This window comes from Pteropus alecto, unplaced genomic scaffold, assembly GCF_000325575.1.
Source record: "Pteropus alecto unplaced genomic scaffold, ASM32557v1 scaffold3, whole genome shotgun sequence".
Taxonomy (NCBI): Eukaryota; Metazoa; Chordata; class Mammalia; order Chiroptera; family Pteropodidae; genus Pteropus; species Pteropus alecto.
In genome coordinates, this window is record NW_006442484.1 from 64189475 (window position 1) to 64206142 (window position 16668).

Consider the following 16668-nt stretch of genomic DNA (forward strand, 5'->3'; position numbering starts at 1 on the left):
CACCACATGACTTCACTTATTTGCAGAATCTAAGGAATAAAAAGAACAAACTAATCAAAAACAGATGCACAAATATAGTAGACAATTTGGTGATGGACAGAGGTGGGGTTGGGGGCTAGGAGAATGGGGTGAAGGGTTAAAGAAGTACAAATGAGTAGCTGATAGCTGGTCACGGGGATGGGGAGCACGGCAGAGGGAAAGCAGTCAGCATTAATATGATGGCTGGGTGGAGGGCCAGGGGAGGGAGGGAGCAATTGGGGGGATTGTTTTATGAACGATATAGATGTCTAACCAATGTACTGTATACTTGAAACTAATTTGAATAAATAAATTTTAAAAATTCACAAGCAGCAGCTTAATAGGGAACTGGTCCCCCCTCCCCAGTTCCCTATTAAGGTGCAAGTTTTTGTCTTTAACTTCAAAGACAAAAGGATGCTTCGAGCAAAGACAAAGGATGTTTACAAAATCACCTTGTTCCTAACCTTACCTCCGGTCTTAGAAGTAATTCTGAGGGCAAACAAATAAATCTACAAAAGTTTTAGAGTTCTTACTAAAATCTTCTAACTTAGAAAGAGGTAAACTGAGGAAGTAAGAAGGAAGACCTAGAAGAGTCAAACTCCTACTGAATCTCAGCAGAGACAGAAAAGCTTCCAGATGGCTACAACTTTACCTTTTCCCTAGTCATCTCCTAATGTCACATAGACTTTTAACCCAGATCCAAAAGGGAATAAGGGCATTTTAATAAAATTTACAGAGACCCGTTTTGCCCCCAACATTGGTCCAAGTGGGACACTGTAGGAGTACTAGGCGAGTAGTGTACTCAACCAAGTGGATGTTATTCTTATGAAATAGCACGATATTAATCAAATAAGAGAATGTAAGTGACTGAACCAGACTTTCGAATGCCCTAGGCCACTTTTGGCATGGCTGCCGCACGGAGGGTATACAAAGCATGCCAACTTGGGGTTGCCATTAGTGGGAAAAAAGAAGCATTATGTCCAAGAATGGTCAAATGGGATCTCAAAATTTTCAAAATAGATATATAACCCTCCATTCCCTTTGTTCTGATCATTACCCAGGAAGCAGCTGAGAGGAAATTGTCTCTTTCTGGGAAGAGCTGCAATCAGTGCCCAAACTGCCTTACTCTAAGAAATATGGACCTGGAGGAGGTGAAAACGGTACAGTCAGAAATCTTCTTGAGTCTTTTTTTTTTTTAGTAGAATTTTCCAATGGTTAATAATATCAGATGCATGTGGATGGTGGGGATAATGAAAGGCTCATCAAATACCTTGACTACTGGGCCATTTTTTAGTGGCTTTTGCACACCATGTTTAGACTGCAAATGATCCAGAAAGTCAAGGACACAATCAAGGATATTTTAAAGGACTACAATAGAGTAGCTGGAGTCATCTGATTGGACTGAAAGTGATATCATAACCTGAAAAATGTCAACCAATTACCCCAAAAGGGGCCCAAAGTCCAATGTTAGGAGTAGCTGGGATATCCGTAAATGCCCTCACTACCAGATAAATGCGTGAACTTTTGGCAGGAGTCAAGTCTGGCATGCAGTGGTGGCCACTGCATCAGAAACGGCAAAGTTGTCTTCTTTACTTTGTGCCTGGGTATGATAATGGATGTGCTGTTGTGTCCAGTATAATGATAAATCCAGGCAAGGTTATAGAGGCTCAATCAGCCTCTTGATTCCAGTCAGTCTTATTGAGAACATGCCCCTACTGTGTGCATCTCACAATTCACATGGTTCCTTTGGTAGCAGCAATGTGGTTCTACAGTTTGCAGCTCCAAAGAGGGGTGTTTTTAATCTGCCTGTCTGTAGTTTTCCAAATGGCAAACTAAGCGGCTAGGCCATGGGCAACAGCCCAAAAGTAAGTAAAAATAGAACAAGGTTCTTCAAGCGAGTACTGGCTAGAGTTCTACCCAACTGAGTGGAGTGAACACATCCACTTGTGGTTCTGCATAGCTGGCTTTTTGGCTGAAGAGCTACAATAGCCTATTCGATACCACCAGGTATTTAGGGGCACTTCTGTGAATCCAGGTCTCCAATGAGCCAGTGGCTTTGCTTTTCAGGTGGCAGAATGGAGGACAAGTTCTCACCAAAATCAGTAGCTGTCACTTTTTCGTGGAAAACCAAAATAATGCTAGGATCAGGTCAGATGTACCCCTGAACATATATCTACCATTTGGCCAGTAAAGCTTGCTGGTTTAGATCCCACTCAAAGCATGTTATCTATAAGTTGGCTGATATTAAGGGCAAAGTAGAATGCTCAAGTGAGGTAAATACAGTCTCCTATACTTAAAGAGTTAAAAAACATGTTAAGCTTCTTTTTAGGGGATGGGTGGCCAAAGAAACAGCACTTTTTCTTTGACTACGAAAGGATTTGAGTGTTATGAATCTTCCCACACAGTCCCACGAAAATTTCTTTGGCAAGCAGGCCTTTGAATTTGTCAGGGTTTATCAGCCACCCCTGTTGGTAGAGGTGTGATGCCACCACAGTGAAGGCCACTGAGATTGAGGCTTTTGACTTGCTAACCAACAGGACATCACCTCTATCTTTAGACAACAGAGGGTGGAGGCATTCACTTAAATCCTGATCCACTCAGCTGTGGCAAATGGTGAGAACTTCTCTACATGTGGCGGTGCCCTAAAGGGGAGAATTTCCTCTGACACTTTATGAGTATTTGCAGTATATGCATGCAACATGTCAGTTTCATTACAGAGTTAGCAGTGAGAGGTATAACAATAGAACACTGAATCAGCAGAAAGGGCCCTACCCATAAGGTCACGTTTACGTAACATTTTTTTCCCCACTGCAAGTTCTGCCCAAACCCTACCAGCTGATTTCAGGTTTTTGCCCCCTGCTTAGCAGAGACTAACTTACATGTTAGGGGGCCATAGCTATAATGGCCGTCAGGAGGTTGTTATTTACAGACTAGGAGCACAGGTAAAGCAAGGGTGTGAGAGAGGCTAGCCTGTGCAGAACAGCTGGAACAGTAGAAAGGCCCCTTTTCGTTTCTATTTGGCCCCTTATCTCAGGTTGGAGCCGCCTCTTGCCTTGTGCACCTCCCTGCTTCCAGAGTGCATCTCAGCTCAGAAGCTCCTTTCTTTCTGGCACATGCTACTGTGACTCCACCATGGAGTCTTTGCCACCTATATCCAACAGAGCTGGTGCCCTTCACCTCCTAGAAGTTCCTCCAGCATAGTGGACCTTTTCCTGAAAGCAGCTGAGGTTGTCCCTTTCTTCCCCACCCTTTCTCCCATCCCCAGAGGGGAGTGAACAACAAATGAAGCACAATTTGGGTTGTTTGTTTTAATCCTGTCTCTCACCATTCAGCCTTTGAATAGTTATTAACAAGTAGGACAAGTGAAAGGCCCTTACTACGCATCCCCTCCTCACCAACACCACCATTTGGGTGAGAGCATTTGCTACTGAAAGCCAAAAAAGGTCTCACATTCCACAGCCAATCCTTTAGGGGCCCTTTTTCCTTCCTCTTCCAGAAAGTCATGTCTCTCGGCAGCATGCTATTCTCATTGCCAAAACTATCAGGAACTGTCCAGGTTCTCAGATTTTACCCTACTTACAAGCTGTGAGATTATCTTGGCAGTCTCACGGGTGATAGCAGAAGACTCCTGGGTCAGAAAGAAAAGACTTTATTTAGAGCAAAAGCCCCACTGAGCCACTGATTTTCTTCAGGGGGCAGAGGGAGGGATAAGATTTTCCCTAAAGAGTAATTGCCACATTGCAAAGCGGAGATACTGCTGGGGTCTGGCAGTCTGTGTTCTTAAATATGGTATTTCCATTTGAAAAGATTATTGGGCCCTTTCCACTTTGTTAGTTGCTGAACTCAATTTTCTATTCCCCAAATGGGAATAACAAGCCGGAGTCACAAGGCCTCTCTAGGTAAGGTGTTCACTGAGCTCAATAGCTCTTGGTACTCTGTACTCAAGTTAATGACTGCTTTTCAAAAGGGGGAACCTGGTAGCTATGTCAGAGAAAAACAAGTCCAAAACCCCAAGAGGGCAGAGGTTCCCATCAGCACAGATTTTGGATCAAAGGGGTTATTAGGATTGTAGAGCCCCAAAGACTATGTATCACAGCTTGCTAGGCAGCTTCTAACTCAGCTTGTTGGCTTGGGCTCCACTAAAAGGATGCTGGTTTGTAGGTTAGCCAGTATAAAGGGTGAAGGAGAATGCCCAAGTGAGGTAAATATTGTCTCCTATACTCAGAGTCCAACAAAGTGCTGGGCCTCCTTTTATGGAGTTGGAAGCGGGTGGAGCAAAGAGATGAATTTTTCTTTGACTGCCAGAAGGAATGAACATTATGAATCATTATGCCCAGATAGTCCCAATGAACTTTACCTGGTAAGTAGGCCCCTGAATTTCATCAGGGTTTATTATCCACTTCTGTCAGTGGGGGTGTGATAATACCATGTTCAAGGCTGTTGAGACTAGGCTTTTAACTTGCTAACCAATAGGACATCATCTATATAGTGAAGGATGTGGACATCAGAGGGTAGAAGCACTCATGCTAAATTCTGACCCACTCACTGGTGACAAATGGCAGGTAAGTAGGTACCACTGGAGAAATACTAAAAATATATGGAAACTGATCTTGATCCTCAGGTCAGTGGTATAGCAAAGATAGTGTTGGCAATGTCCAAGATAGCATACCAAGTGCCATCAGTCTGTATAATGGATTCAGTTGTAGTCACAATATCTAGAAGAGCTGGGATATAGAAGCAACAACTAGATTTTGTTGGTGATAATCCACTTTAGTCTCTAACTCCATTAGCAAATTTCACTGGGATATCATACTAAGATCATGCATCTCTTACTTTCCCTGCTGCCTTGAAGTCCTTAATGAAGGCTATTTCCCTTTGTCCTCCCAGGATTCTATAGTGTTTCTATTAGACCATCTGAGAGGACATGTGGAGGCAAGTTAGGTAGTGACTTACTTTTACCACCAATACTTTTCTACGTGTCATTCTTCCAATCCCTCTGGCACTTATGCGATGGGGACAGACAAGTACACAACACAATGTTTGCTACTACACATACAGATGTAGAAACGACAGTATGTGTTTCATTTCAGTTAATCTGATGTAGAAACGACAGTATGTGTTTCATTTCAGTTAATCTGAAGAGTTCCATCTAGGAGGTTATGTTCCCTTCCACATTGTGACCCTTGCCGAAAGCCCATAAACTGAATCTAAGTGACCTTTCCTTCCACGGGTCTGGGTAAGGTACAGACTTGGACACCCATATCCAACAGAGACATAAAAGACTGGGTCCCTATCCTCCCTAAAATTTCCTGGCAAATTTGAATGGCCGTATAGAGCCTTCCATCCTGTTTAGGGTGAAGGAGATCTTGGTTCCACCTCTAATCATGTTTCTCCTTAAAGGAGCTGAGATTAGAATAAGGGGAAATGGAGGTGTCATGGGGTGCAGGAGAAAGCAAATCATATCACTTAACAGGACTTCATATTTACTTTCAGTTTTAAGTGGTGTAGCAGCAATTTATGGCTCAATCCAAAGAACTTTTATTGTTGTTGGTCTTCCCAAACCTCTGTATCAGGCAGCACGGTCTTCATAGCTGACACCATCTATTTCATCTTTAAAAATGCCTTGACTCAGAAGCCATGGTTACACTGTTTTCTGGATAAGGCTATGAGGTTTGCGGTCCTTAGATGACTTGAATTCGATTTGCAAAGCAGTGAGCTACTTGTGGAGTTCACTTCAATCCAGGGCATCTGCTGTCCCATTACCATGATGACATCTCATAAATTCTTGCCTGGTTTCAACATTAGGGCTACAGGAGTTTTCCAGGGCAAGCTGACTGCAAGAATTGATCTGTATTTCTTGGGTCAGTTTCTCATTTCCTAGGGGATCATATTCATCAGCATTGTGTTTCCAATTCAGGGCAGTAAGAGCCTGAACACTAGTCAATGCCTATGTATGGTTTCCCATAAGAGTTTGTCTGTTCCAGGGAAATATCCCCAAGAGGGCCAAAACTACCTTACAACAGCCAGAACCCACTACAAAAATAACAACAACAACGACAACAAACAATGAGATCTTTTACTGTTGTTTTGGAATGGACGTACGATTGTCACTACAGATTGCAGAAGTAGTTCACCATAAGATGGCCCACCTGTTGCCACCCTTCCTTTATATGTATTACACAGTCTATACACAGTCTCCCAAGCAAACCAGCCAAAGTTCTAATGATTCACTTGGTCTCTGTCCATAGCAGTCATGAATTCCCATCCTGTCATCCTCAGTGTAGGTATTCATCTCCATAACTGAGCAGAATCTTCTGCCCATCCGGGACAAATCTTAGTGCTAATTATTAATATGAAACAGATTGAGGTGGATTATCAGATTGGCGAGGAAGTCTTCCTACCTATAGGATAATTAGCAACAACCAGGGCACTATTCAAGCAGCTGTTTTTGAACCTACTTTCCCACACTTGGCTTGCAACTACCTCTCCAATTTCCCCTCATTAATAAACAATAAAGTGGAGGACTATTTATTGCCTGATTGAGCATATAATTTGGTCACTACCAAGTCCCAACTGATCAGACCACAGGTTCTTATCCTTTGTCCCCTAAATCCAATTGATCAGACCACAGGTTCTTATCCTTTGTCTTTTAGAAAGCCATGTCTGTCAATATCATGGATGCTGACAGAAGACATGAGTCTCCTGAATAGACACAAAGGACAGTTAATTACTCAGAGCAATTGCAGATAATTTCTGGGTGGTAAAATTACAGGCTCTTATTTGCACGTGGAGGGGATCGCTTGAATTTTTATAAGTATGCATCATTTTTAACTGTACTTTAAAAAATGCATTATGAACATTCAGGTCAAGATATTCTTTTGAATTTTTACAAAGCCCCTGTGAAATGAGCAGATAGATATAAAAACAGAGGAAAATCTGTGTGCATACTATAAAACTTAGATTACTAGTTAGAGTTAGGGTAGGAATTAGAATTCCTGTAAAATGGTTGAACTAAAGAGGCTTTAAGATAAATGAAGTGGGTATATGGATAAGGAACCAGTAAGGGATGTTGAGGACAATACTGAGAAGACGTTACCGCTCTAGCCAGAGCCTAGAGTTAGCTGGGGTCATGGAAGTGGGGCCACCCAGCAGTAGCTGTAGATGAGAAGGATAATCCATTGCCAGAATCAGAGCACCAAGGCAGAAAGACGGTAGGACAGAGAACCCCAACCTTTCTTTCCCCGCTTACCCTCCAATGTCCTTCCAGCGCCTGCCACTTGCTGGATCTAACTAGAAGTCAGCCAGAAAGAGAGTCTGGTGAGGCAGTCCACAGGGGTCACCATCTTAGGGCAAAAAAACAGGACAAAGAAAAGTGAAGAATAGATAGGGGTGGAGATGGGATGGAAAATAATAAGCATAGGTACCATCCACAGTCCGAAAATGTTTCTATAAGATACAGTCAAGATAAAAACAGATTGAAGGGCTAACCAATCAACCTGTGACTTATGATATTCAAGTAAAAGCCTGACTTGGAAGAAAGTGAACAGAATCCTCTATCCCTCAATGGAAATAAACATTTCTTCAAGCTCATAGCACCAGTAATCAGCCTAGGGTGCCCAGCTAAGTAAAGGAATGCTGGCTCAATGAATATGGAAACACTCTGGAAATTTAGTGATGTTCCCTAGTATCTATTGTTTCAAGTTGCATATTTTTTTCCTATTCCTCACAAGAAAATGAAAGCCTAATGCAGCAACATTATAATTATTGGAAACATAAAATAAGTCCCTTTCCTTTGTCTGGCACCAAAAAATTTAAATAAACAATCTCTGATAAATCCATCTCAAATACTAATGAACAAATAGATCCTCCAGAGAAAAGGTATGAGCAAAGAGAAAAATTAGAAATTTTAAAATTATTTCAAAAGAAGGTCTATTTTGATCAATTGGAAAAGTTCCTCTTCAAAAATCATGGAATCTTTATTTTATAGTCTCGATTAGTTTTAAAAATCATATCTATGAAAAGAAAACATATAGATTAGAAAAATTTCCAGGTGAAACAATTATTGAATTAAAAAAGATAGTGGAAGAATAATTATAAGGTGCATTTCACATGCATGACTTGGGTTGATTCAAAGTGCAAAGTTAGCAAAGAAAGAATTGGGGAGATCATGGCATATTTCCTATCTGTCCATCAGTCATTATTCAAGGATTTAAATTTCATAAATGGAATTCTTAGCTTAGTGAAGGCAATTAAATTCAAATGGATGAACAGAAGATTAGAGATTTCACATACACCATTCCTGTCTTCTTTAATCCTAGTCTTCTGCAGGCACTAGAGGCTTTAAACTCAGACTCATTCATAATCAAGGGCCGTATCACTACTCTTTCTGGAATGTGGAATTAATCTCGCTGCCTTATGCCTGATATTTGCTATGCTAGAGCTAGGTAGTTAATTCACCTTAAGAGTACTAAAATAATTTGCATTTCCTATGACCGTGAGATTAATACACACAATGAGGTCAAGGAGTTATAATATATTCAGAGGTTCTTTTAAAATGCAATACTCTGCAGTATTTTTAACTAATTAATTCAAAAACTGGACTTCAGAAAGCACTTCTTGAGTGCTTATAATGGACTTATTACCATTCTAAGTGGTAAGATACTGTAGTAAGACTAAATCACTACCATCTAGAATTAAAAATAAGTGGGAATAACAGACAATAAACAAGTAAGCATGTAATATGTGTAATATACCAGGTAATGATACATGAAGAAAAAGTAATAGGGACAGGGTAGGGTGGATGAGTAGATAATTACTTTACATAGAGTGGTCAGAGAATCCTCCTCTAAGGAGGTAACAGCTGAGTAGAGACCTGAGTGATGTGAATGAATGAACTCTGAGAAGATCCAGGGGAAGAGATCCCATTAGAGAGAATAATTGCAGCACTACTAGTAACTGATTACACAATAACTGCTCCCCATATTACCTTGTTACTGACAGAACCTGAATTTTGCTTGTAACAGCAATGTATACAGTACACAGTGATAAATCATTATTGGCAATCCCATTCTCTTTGCCAAATAGTTTTCCCATTCTCCTTTGAAGCTACAGATAGTCATGTGACCTTAATCTATTCAATGAGACACAAAATCTACTGCGGGATTATTGGGTAAACTTCTGTTTCTTTGTAAAAATAAAGGGGAGCAAGTGCAAGAGAAGTACTTGATTCTTCTACGCCCACATTACTTCCCCTGCCTTGATCTATATGTGATGCCTAGAACTGAAGCAACATCTTGTGATTATGAAGAGACAAGTATGAGTGTAAAAGAGGTAAGACAAGAAAGGGCCAGGTTCCTGGGTCCTTGATGACACTGTTAAGCCAATGAGCCAATGCCCCAAATCCTTATCTCATGATTTCATTGGTCAGGGTCCAATGGCATTGCCAGTAAAATGTGGTTTCAAGGTCTATATCACAGGGTGTGGCTGTAAGAAATGTTAAGATTTCAAAAAGATTTAATGTAGTGTCTCACAGACCAACTCAGCTAGATAAAAATTATTCTAAGTATCTTAGGGTGACCTCTTAGATCTTCTCTGCTTGACAAAAGAGCTTCTAAGATTTTTAAGTATTGTGCTACAGAACTTTGACTATCAGTCAAAGGTAAACAGGGGCCTGTCTTGAAGATATTTAGAGGTGTAACATTTGGCTGAGATCATAATTTGATACACAGGAAGCCCGAAAAATCTTTAAGATAATCACAGCATCTTGGACTGAAAGAAAAAGAAACAATTTTAAGTGAAAGGAAGCTTTGAACTCTCAACTTTCTACAGAGAAAACATAGGCTGCACAGCTACTCAGCTACAAATATAAACTCTTTCTTATGGGAAAAAAAAAAAAAGGATTATTCAGATGGTAAAGCCAAGCATCAAAGACAAAGCTGGGAGCTTCAGAGTTACTAAGGCCCACTGACTGCTTTATGGTTCACTTTCCCCATCCTCCACCTTCACAATATTCCAGTTTTCCTGTTCCAGACTCACTCTTGTATGTAGGGGATGGATAACTGGTATCTTCAGTTCACAGGTGTTAAAATTGAGAGGAGGAATACTCAAAAAGCCTCATTCATCTAAATCTGATTTAGATGTTAAAATTCTGTACCTCAAGCCTAAACCTGATGCAGTTAATAGCATAAGACTCAGGATCTTGGAAGTGGAGTAAGTATATTTTGCATGTGGGAGGGACATGAATTACTTGGAGCTAGAGAAAGTTAATCTGTGGTGGTTAATCTCCAAATACAGCCCTCAATGAACACCACCTTCCAAGATTCATGCACTTATGTAATCTCCTAACAGAATGCAGCAGAAGTAACTCTATGCTACTCTAAAGCCTAAGTCTGAAGAATACCTGAAGCTTATGTTTTTGTTTATTGGAAATCCCAAGCTGCCACATAAGAAGTTCAGCTGCCCCACTAGAAAGATCATGTGAAGAGGTGGAATAGAGAGAGAGGGAAAATCCCTAAGATTAAAATTACATGGAGAGAGAGAGAGAGAGAGAGAGAGAGAGACAGAGACAGACAGACAGACAGACAGACAGACACAGAGACAGAGAAACAGCCACACTAAACCAGATATCCAAGCATCCCAAATGAGCTCAGATTTATAGCTGTTCCCATCAAGACGTAAGACGTATAAGTGAGCGAGCTATCATGAGTGTTCCAGCCCAACTGAGTTCCTAGATAACTATAGGATGAGCCAATATCCAGTAGAGCAAAAGAACTGCCCAGCTAGGTGCAGTCAACCCACAGAATCTTGAGAGATAATAATACGATTATTTCAAGCCACTAAGTTTTGGAGTGGTTTGTTATGCAGCAACAAATAATTCACTTATCAAATTAAACTAAATATTTTGGAAGTCAGACTTAATAAGGAAATTAAAAGGCAAACTACAAACTATGAAAAAATATGTGACATAAATATACAAGTAGTTAATATCCTCATAATAAAAAGAGCTCATTATAAAACCTAAACATCACCAAGTACTCAACAGAAAAAAATGGACAAAGGACATGATCTATCTACTCATAGGGAAAATCAAAATGGCTAATAGCATGAAAAAGTTTTAGTCATTATTTAAAAGACCATTAATACTCAAATATCACTATTGAGAATGTAAAGTGGTATAATCTTTCTGGAAAGCAATCTGTCAACATGCCATTTCCATGAATATAAGAGGAAATAAACACAGATCCAAATAAATAGTTAAGTAAAAGGCTATTAATTTCAAACTTAATGTCTAACAATATTTAAGCTGTTAAAAAGAATTATTGAATATCCATATGTGAAGGTATTCTGTATCTTGCAAATTTTTAAGAAAATTCAAGTAACATGCTTATAATACGATGTCATTTTAAAAAGGCACAAAATTATATATATATATATATACACATGCATATATATACATATATACATATACACACAGTTTGATCCAAGTTTTAAAAAATAAATGGTATTATATGCATAACAAAGACTGAAAGGAAATAAAATTGTTAAATGTGGCAGTAGAATTATAACTACTTTTATTTTTTCTTTTATACTTCTATTTTCTAAATTTTCTATGACTATCACGTCCACATTTAGTTAAAAACAAGAATGTTATTCTTTTTAAGTTAGATTGGTTATTGATCTAGGTAACTATTCCTAATTATTCCTAATTACCTATTCCAACTAAATATATTTAATAAAATCATATCTTTTGGATATGATTATTTCTAATTACCTATTCCAACTAAATATATTTAATAAAATCATATCTGTTGGAATTTGGAAGGGAATTTAGAAATGACCTAGTATGATCTGCCATTCAAAAGATGAGGAAATAGGTTTAGAGATTAAGTTGCCTATTCGTGTTGACATATTTAGCAGCAGAGCCTTACTTAGAACTCATATTGTTTATCTACTGACCAGTACGCATTTTTACACTGCTTTATAAGATACCTATAATAGTAATTCAAATAAGATGTAAAGATCTAAACAAAATAACTGTTACTTTGAGAAAGACTTTACCCTAATGTACCTTTAAATTTACATTTAGATAATTCTTATTCTAAACTATAAAATTGCTTACAACAAGGAGAACATATGCTATTTATTATATAACAATTTTATTAAAAATTTCCACTGAAATAAATTTCCACTGAAATAACTTTGTTACTGTTGTTACACTTTCAGCTGAATTTTATACCAACTCATGAGACTAGTTTGTATTACCAGTATCTCTAATCACTTTGCTTTAACGGTTTTTCCCTCCTTACTTGATGAGTATGTTTAATATACTTAGATACACTTCCACTTGGAGACATTTGAATGTATTTTCAATTTATTTATATTTAATTTGTTTTTTAAATAAATTATGTTTTTCCTAGTTGTATACTTTAATATGAGGGCAGATACCTTAATTCAAGGTCTTCCTTTGGATCTTGGCTTTGAAAGCTACATTTTGATTTTGAATCTGGGGTCTTCCTTCTGACTAAGCTTAGACTGTTACTTTGTCACCTATTTTCTATTGGAGATAAATCTAGGTTCCTCCTTTTATTCCACCTGAATTTATAAGGATACTTTTCAACGTTACCTCTGATGAAGATGAGTTTTTCAAAATGCCTGTATATTTATCTTTTAATTTTACTCCTGGTTGAAAGAGTACATTTTTCATTTTTCTGTCCATCATGTCTTCTGATGAGTATTCCTCTAAAGGTAGTATTTTGTTTTCTTCTGTTATGGTCAGGCTAGGAATAATGTGTAATAGAGTATCTGTTTGTTTTGTTGATTCATCACTTTTAGGAGCAACATCAATTAAATTATCTTGATTTGACTGGTTCGAAGTTGGTAGGCTCAGGTCTTTCATATCATCATTATGCAGTAACTAGAAAATATATCAATAAAACAAACTACCAATTAATTATTACTGACTATGAAATATTTAAAACGAATAAAACTGGACTTAAAATCATTTGTACATCTTTATCCTTTATTATAACAAGTTACCATCAATATTTGTAAATTGTTACATTCCTTATTAAAAGAGTTGAGAAATTCTGCTTGCCTGAATATTGATTATATTGCTTTATAAATCAGTGGCTCTCATATATTCAGATTTTATAAATCAGCAATATCTCAAAGAGAAAATTGAGAGGTCTAACATTTTACTGTTATACTATCACCAATATATCCTAAAATAAAGGACAATTTAATAGCAAAATAGCATATCATAAAATCACAGCTATATCACAAAGGAAATTTAAATAGCAAAATAGTACAAAGAATGGATTCATATAACAAAGGACAGCCTGTTAAATTAAATAAATTTAGCTGTATAAAAAATTCTCTTTAGTGTCTTTTTTCTCTCTCCTTAACTAGGGAAAACAGTACATACTGACTCTTCAACTGGTATTTGAGAGCCACTGACCCAAGATGGAAATCATTAAATGTTATTTGTCATTGGTTTACATAGGGATACACTGCTTATGGGATACCTTTATAAAAATAGATAAAAAGCAAATAATATCATGTGAACTTTTTATTTATAAAATGTAAATTATTATTTTTAGAGGAAAAAGTAAAGAACGTGGTTAGGTCTGTGGCATCAATTTCTAAGATCATCGTGCGGAAGTTTATGCTTTTTTTTTTTTACTTATTTCTCTCTTCTTTTTGTCAACACCTTTTGTCCCTATTTTCACATGTATTTTTAAATATTACCATTTTGTACTGAAAATTTCCTTTGAAGAGTATAATTTTACATAAATAAATTGTGTAAATGTACAGATTGTGTCATAAAAAAATAACCATGATAACCCGAATAAGTTCTTGAGTACTTTTGTCTTTTCATCTACAAATATTTCTCCACTTACAAATATTTAATCCTTTTATAAAATAGTGACTATTAGAAGTTCTCTTCCAAGTTCCCTTACCTCACTTGGAATAGTTTTGGCTTCCTCCTTTATAAAAGAGACATCTGTTAAGAAATTAACAGAAATATGTTATTACATATAAAATGATAAACACATTATATGTATGTACACTAATAATATATTAGTATAGTTTTTCTCACCAAGAACAAAGAACGATTTAAATAAAAGTGGCTATTCAAACATAAACACTATTTAGGAAAAACAGACTGATCAGGGTTTTGGTCAAGATGACAGAGTAGGTAAATGCTGTACTTGCCTCCTCTCACAACCACATCAAAGTTACAACTATCACTGGGAGTAATTAGAAGTCCTACAACTGGGGGCACACAGAAGAGGCTACCTTGAGACTGGTAGGAGGGGTGGAGACATGAAATGGGCTGGTCCAATGCCCACATGTGGTAGTTGAGAATTAGGAGAACTATCTCAGCTGCAGAGGTCCCCCTAGAAGAGTGAGGGGTCTGAGCCCACACTGGGCTCCCCAGTTTAGGGTTCCAGTGCTGGGAAAAGTCCTCGCAACTTCTGGCTGTGAAAACCAGTGGAGATTGTGACTAAGATAGAGGGCTGAAGTAGTTGCAGATTTTCCTCTTAAGGGGCCTGTGGGGACTTACTTGCTGATGGACTTGCTTGCTCTGAGCTCCAGCACTGGGGCAGTAGCTTCAAAGGCACCAGGGTCATATGGGGAGGAAATGAGTTGTCTGGCTGCAGGGTGAAGGTTGGAGGGGCAGCTATCTCCCAGACAGAAGAGCTGGCAGAGGGCATTGTTCCTTTGTTGAGCCCTCACCCCAGCCAGTGTGCAGATGCAGGTGGCCGCCATATTTGAGTCTCAATCAACCTGGCTAATACTAGTCACCAAGCCCTGGTGATTCCCTGAGACCCTGCTCCTCCCAACTTGTGGGCCCATCTAAGCTGCTTCCAGTGGATTTTCCACACAAATAGCCTATCTCGGCTCATGCTGAGAACTTTCTAAAAATCTCTCGAAGTTTCAAAAACCTAAACAAGCAGCATCTGGCCTTGGCATGTGCCATACCTCTTGCTGAGCAGCCCCAAGCCTGGCACTAGCAGCAGCTGGCCTCAGTGGCTTGGCCTCTTGCGACATTACCAAGCCAAGCATGGGTGGTGGCCAGCTGTGGATTGCTAGATGCTCACGCCAGGTGGTGCTGGGCAGGGCACAGGCTGCAGCTGAACTTGGTATATGGCAGGGCTCCTCCCCGGATGCCCCAGCCTGCATACCTGGTGGCCAGCTTCGGTCTGAGCCAGAACACCACCCAGGGTCACATTTGAGGATGACACACCCAAAGGGCAGACTTGGAAGGCACCAGAGCCCTGCTAAAGTGAATCCTGTTCTGTAGGGTCAGCCCCTCCACAACAGCTCCTCCACTGGTCACGACCAGTCCTCATAACCAATCAGTCTGAGGGTCAATCCCTCCCTTTGACCAGCAAACAGCAAGCAGGGTTCAACTACAATAGGAGGGCACACACAACCCATACAAGGGACATTCCTGGATCACTTGACTCAAGTAACCAGGAGACACTGTGCCACTGGGATCAATAGCACACCTACTACATAAAGCCACTCTAAGATTGGGAGACATAGCAGCCCTACCTAACACGTAGAAACAAACACAAGTAGGCAGCCAAAATAAGAAGATAAACATGTCCCAAATGAAAGAACAGAACAAAGCTCCAGAAAAAGCACTCAACAAAATGAAGACAATCTATCAGATGCAGAGTTCAAAACATTTGTTATAAGGATGCTCGAAGAACTCAGTGAGAACTTTAACAAAGAGATAGAAAATATAAAAGTGGAGATAGAAAACAAAAAAGAATGAGTCAGAAATGAAGAATACAATAACTGAAATAAAGAGAAAACTTAGGAGGAATTAACAGTAGATGAGATGAAGCAGAGGATCGAATCAGCAATTTAGAAGATAAGGTAGCAGAAAACACCTAATCAGAACAGCGATAAGAAAAAAGAATCCAAAAAAATGAGGATAGTTTAAGGGGCCTCTGGGACAACATCAAGTATACCAACATTCACATCATAAGGATACCAGAAAGTGAAGAGAGAGCACAAGAAATTGAAAACCTATTTCAAGAAATAGTGACTGAAAACTTCCCTAACCTGGTGAAGGAAATAGACATATAAGCCCAAGAAGTGTAGAGTCCCAAACAAGATGAATCCAAAGAGGCCCACACCAAGACACATATAAGTAAAATGAAAAGGATTAAAGACACAGAGAACCTTAAAAGCAGCAAGAGAAAAGCAGTTATTTACCGACAAGGGAGCTTCCACAAAACTGTCAGCTGATTTCTCAACAGAAACTTTGCAGGCCAGAAGGGACTGGCACAAAATATTCAAAGTGATGAAAAGCAAGGACCTACAACCATGATTACTCCACCCAGCAAAGCTATTATTTAGAATCAAAGGATAGATAAAGACCTTTCCAGACAAGAAAAAGGTAAAGGAGTTCATCATCACCAAGACAGTATTACAGGAAATGTCAGAGGGACTGCTTTAAGAAGAAAAGAGGGACTTCTTTAAAAAGATAAAAAATGTGGATAATAAAATGGCAATAACTACATATCTAGCAACAAATACTTTAAATATAAATGGATTAAATGCCCCAATGAAAAGATAGGGTGGCTGAATGGATTAGAAAACAAGACCCTTACATAAGCTGCCTACAAGAGA

At 38.8% G+C, this 16668-nt stretch overlaps 1 protein-coding gene across 1 annotated transcript in view; it reads right to left on the bottom strand.

Annotated features, from left to right (window-relative positions):
- C2CD6 (C2 calcium dependent domain containing 6) overlaps window positions 1-16668 on the bottom strand; it is a 100604-nt gene that overhangs the window by 37452 nt on the left and 46484 nt on the right. The window contains exons 12-13 of the mRNA XM_015596461.2: window positions 13977-14020; window positions 12641-12931 (exon numbers count right to left, since the gene is read on the bottom strand). Coding sequence (XP_015451947.1) covers window positions 12641-12931; window positions 13977-14020 — 335 coding nt within the window. The remainder of the gene's footprint in view (window positions 1-12640; window positions 12932-13976; window positions 14021-16668) is intronic.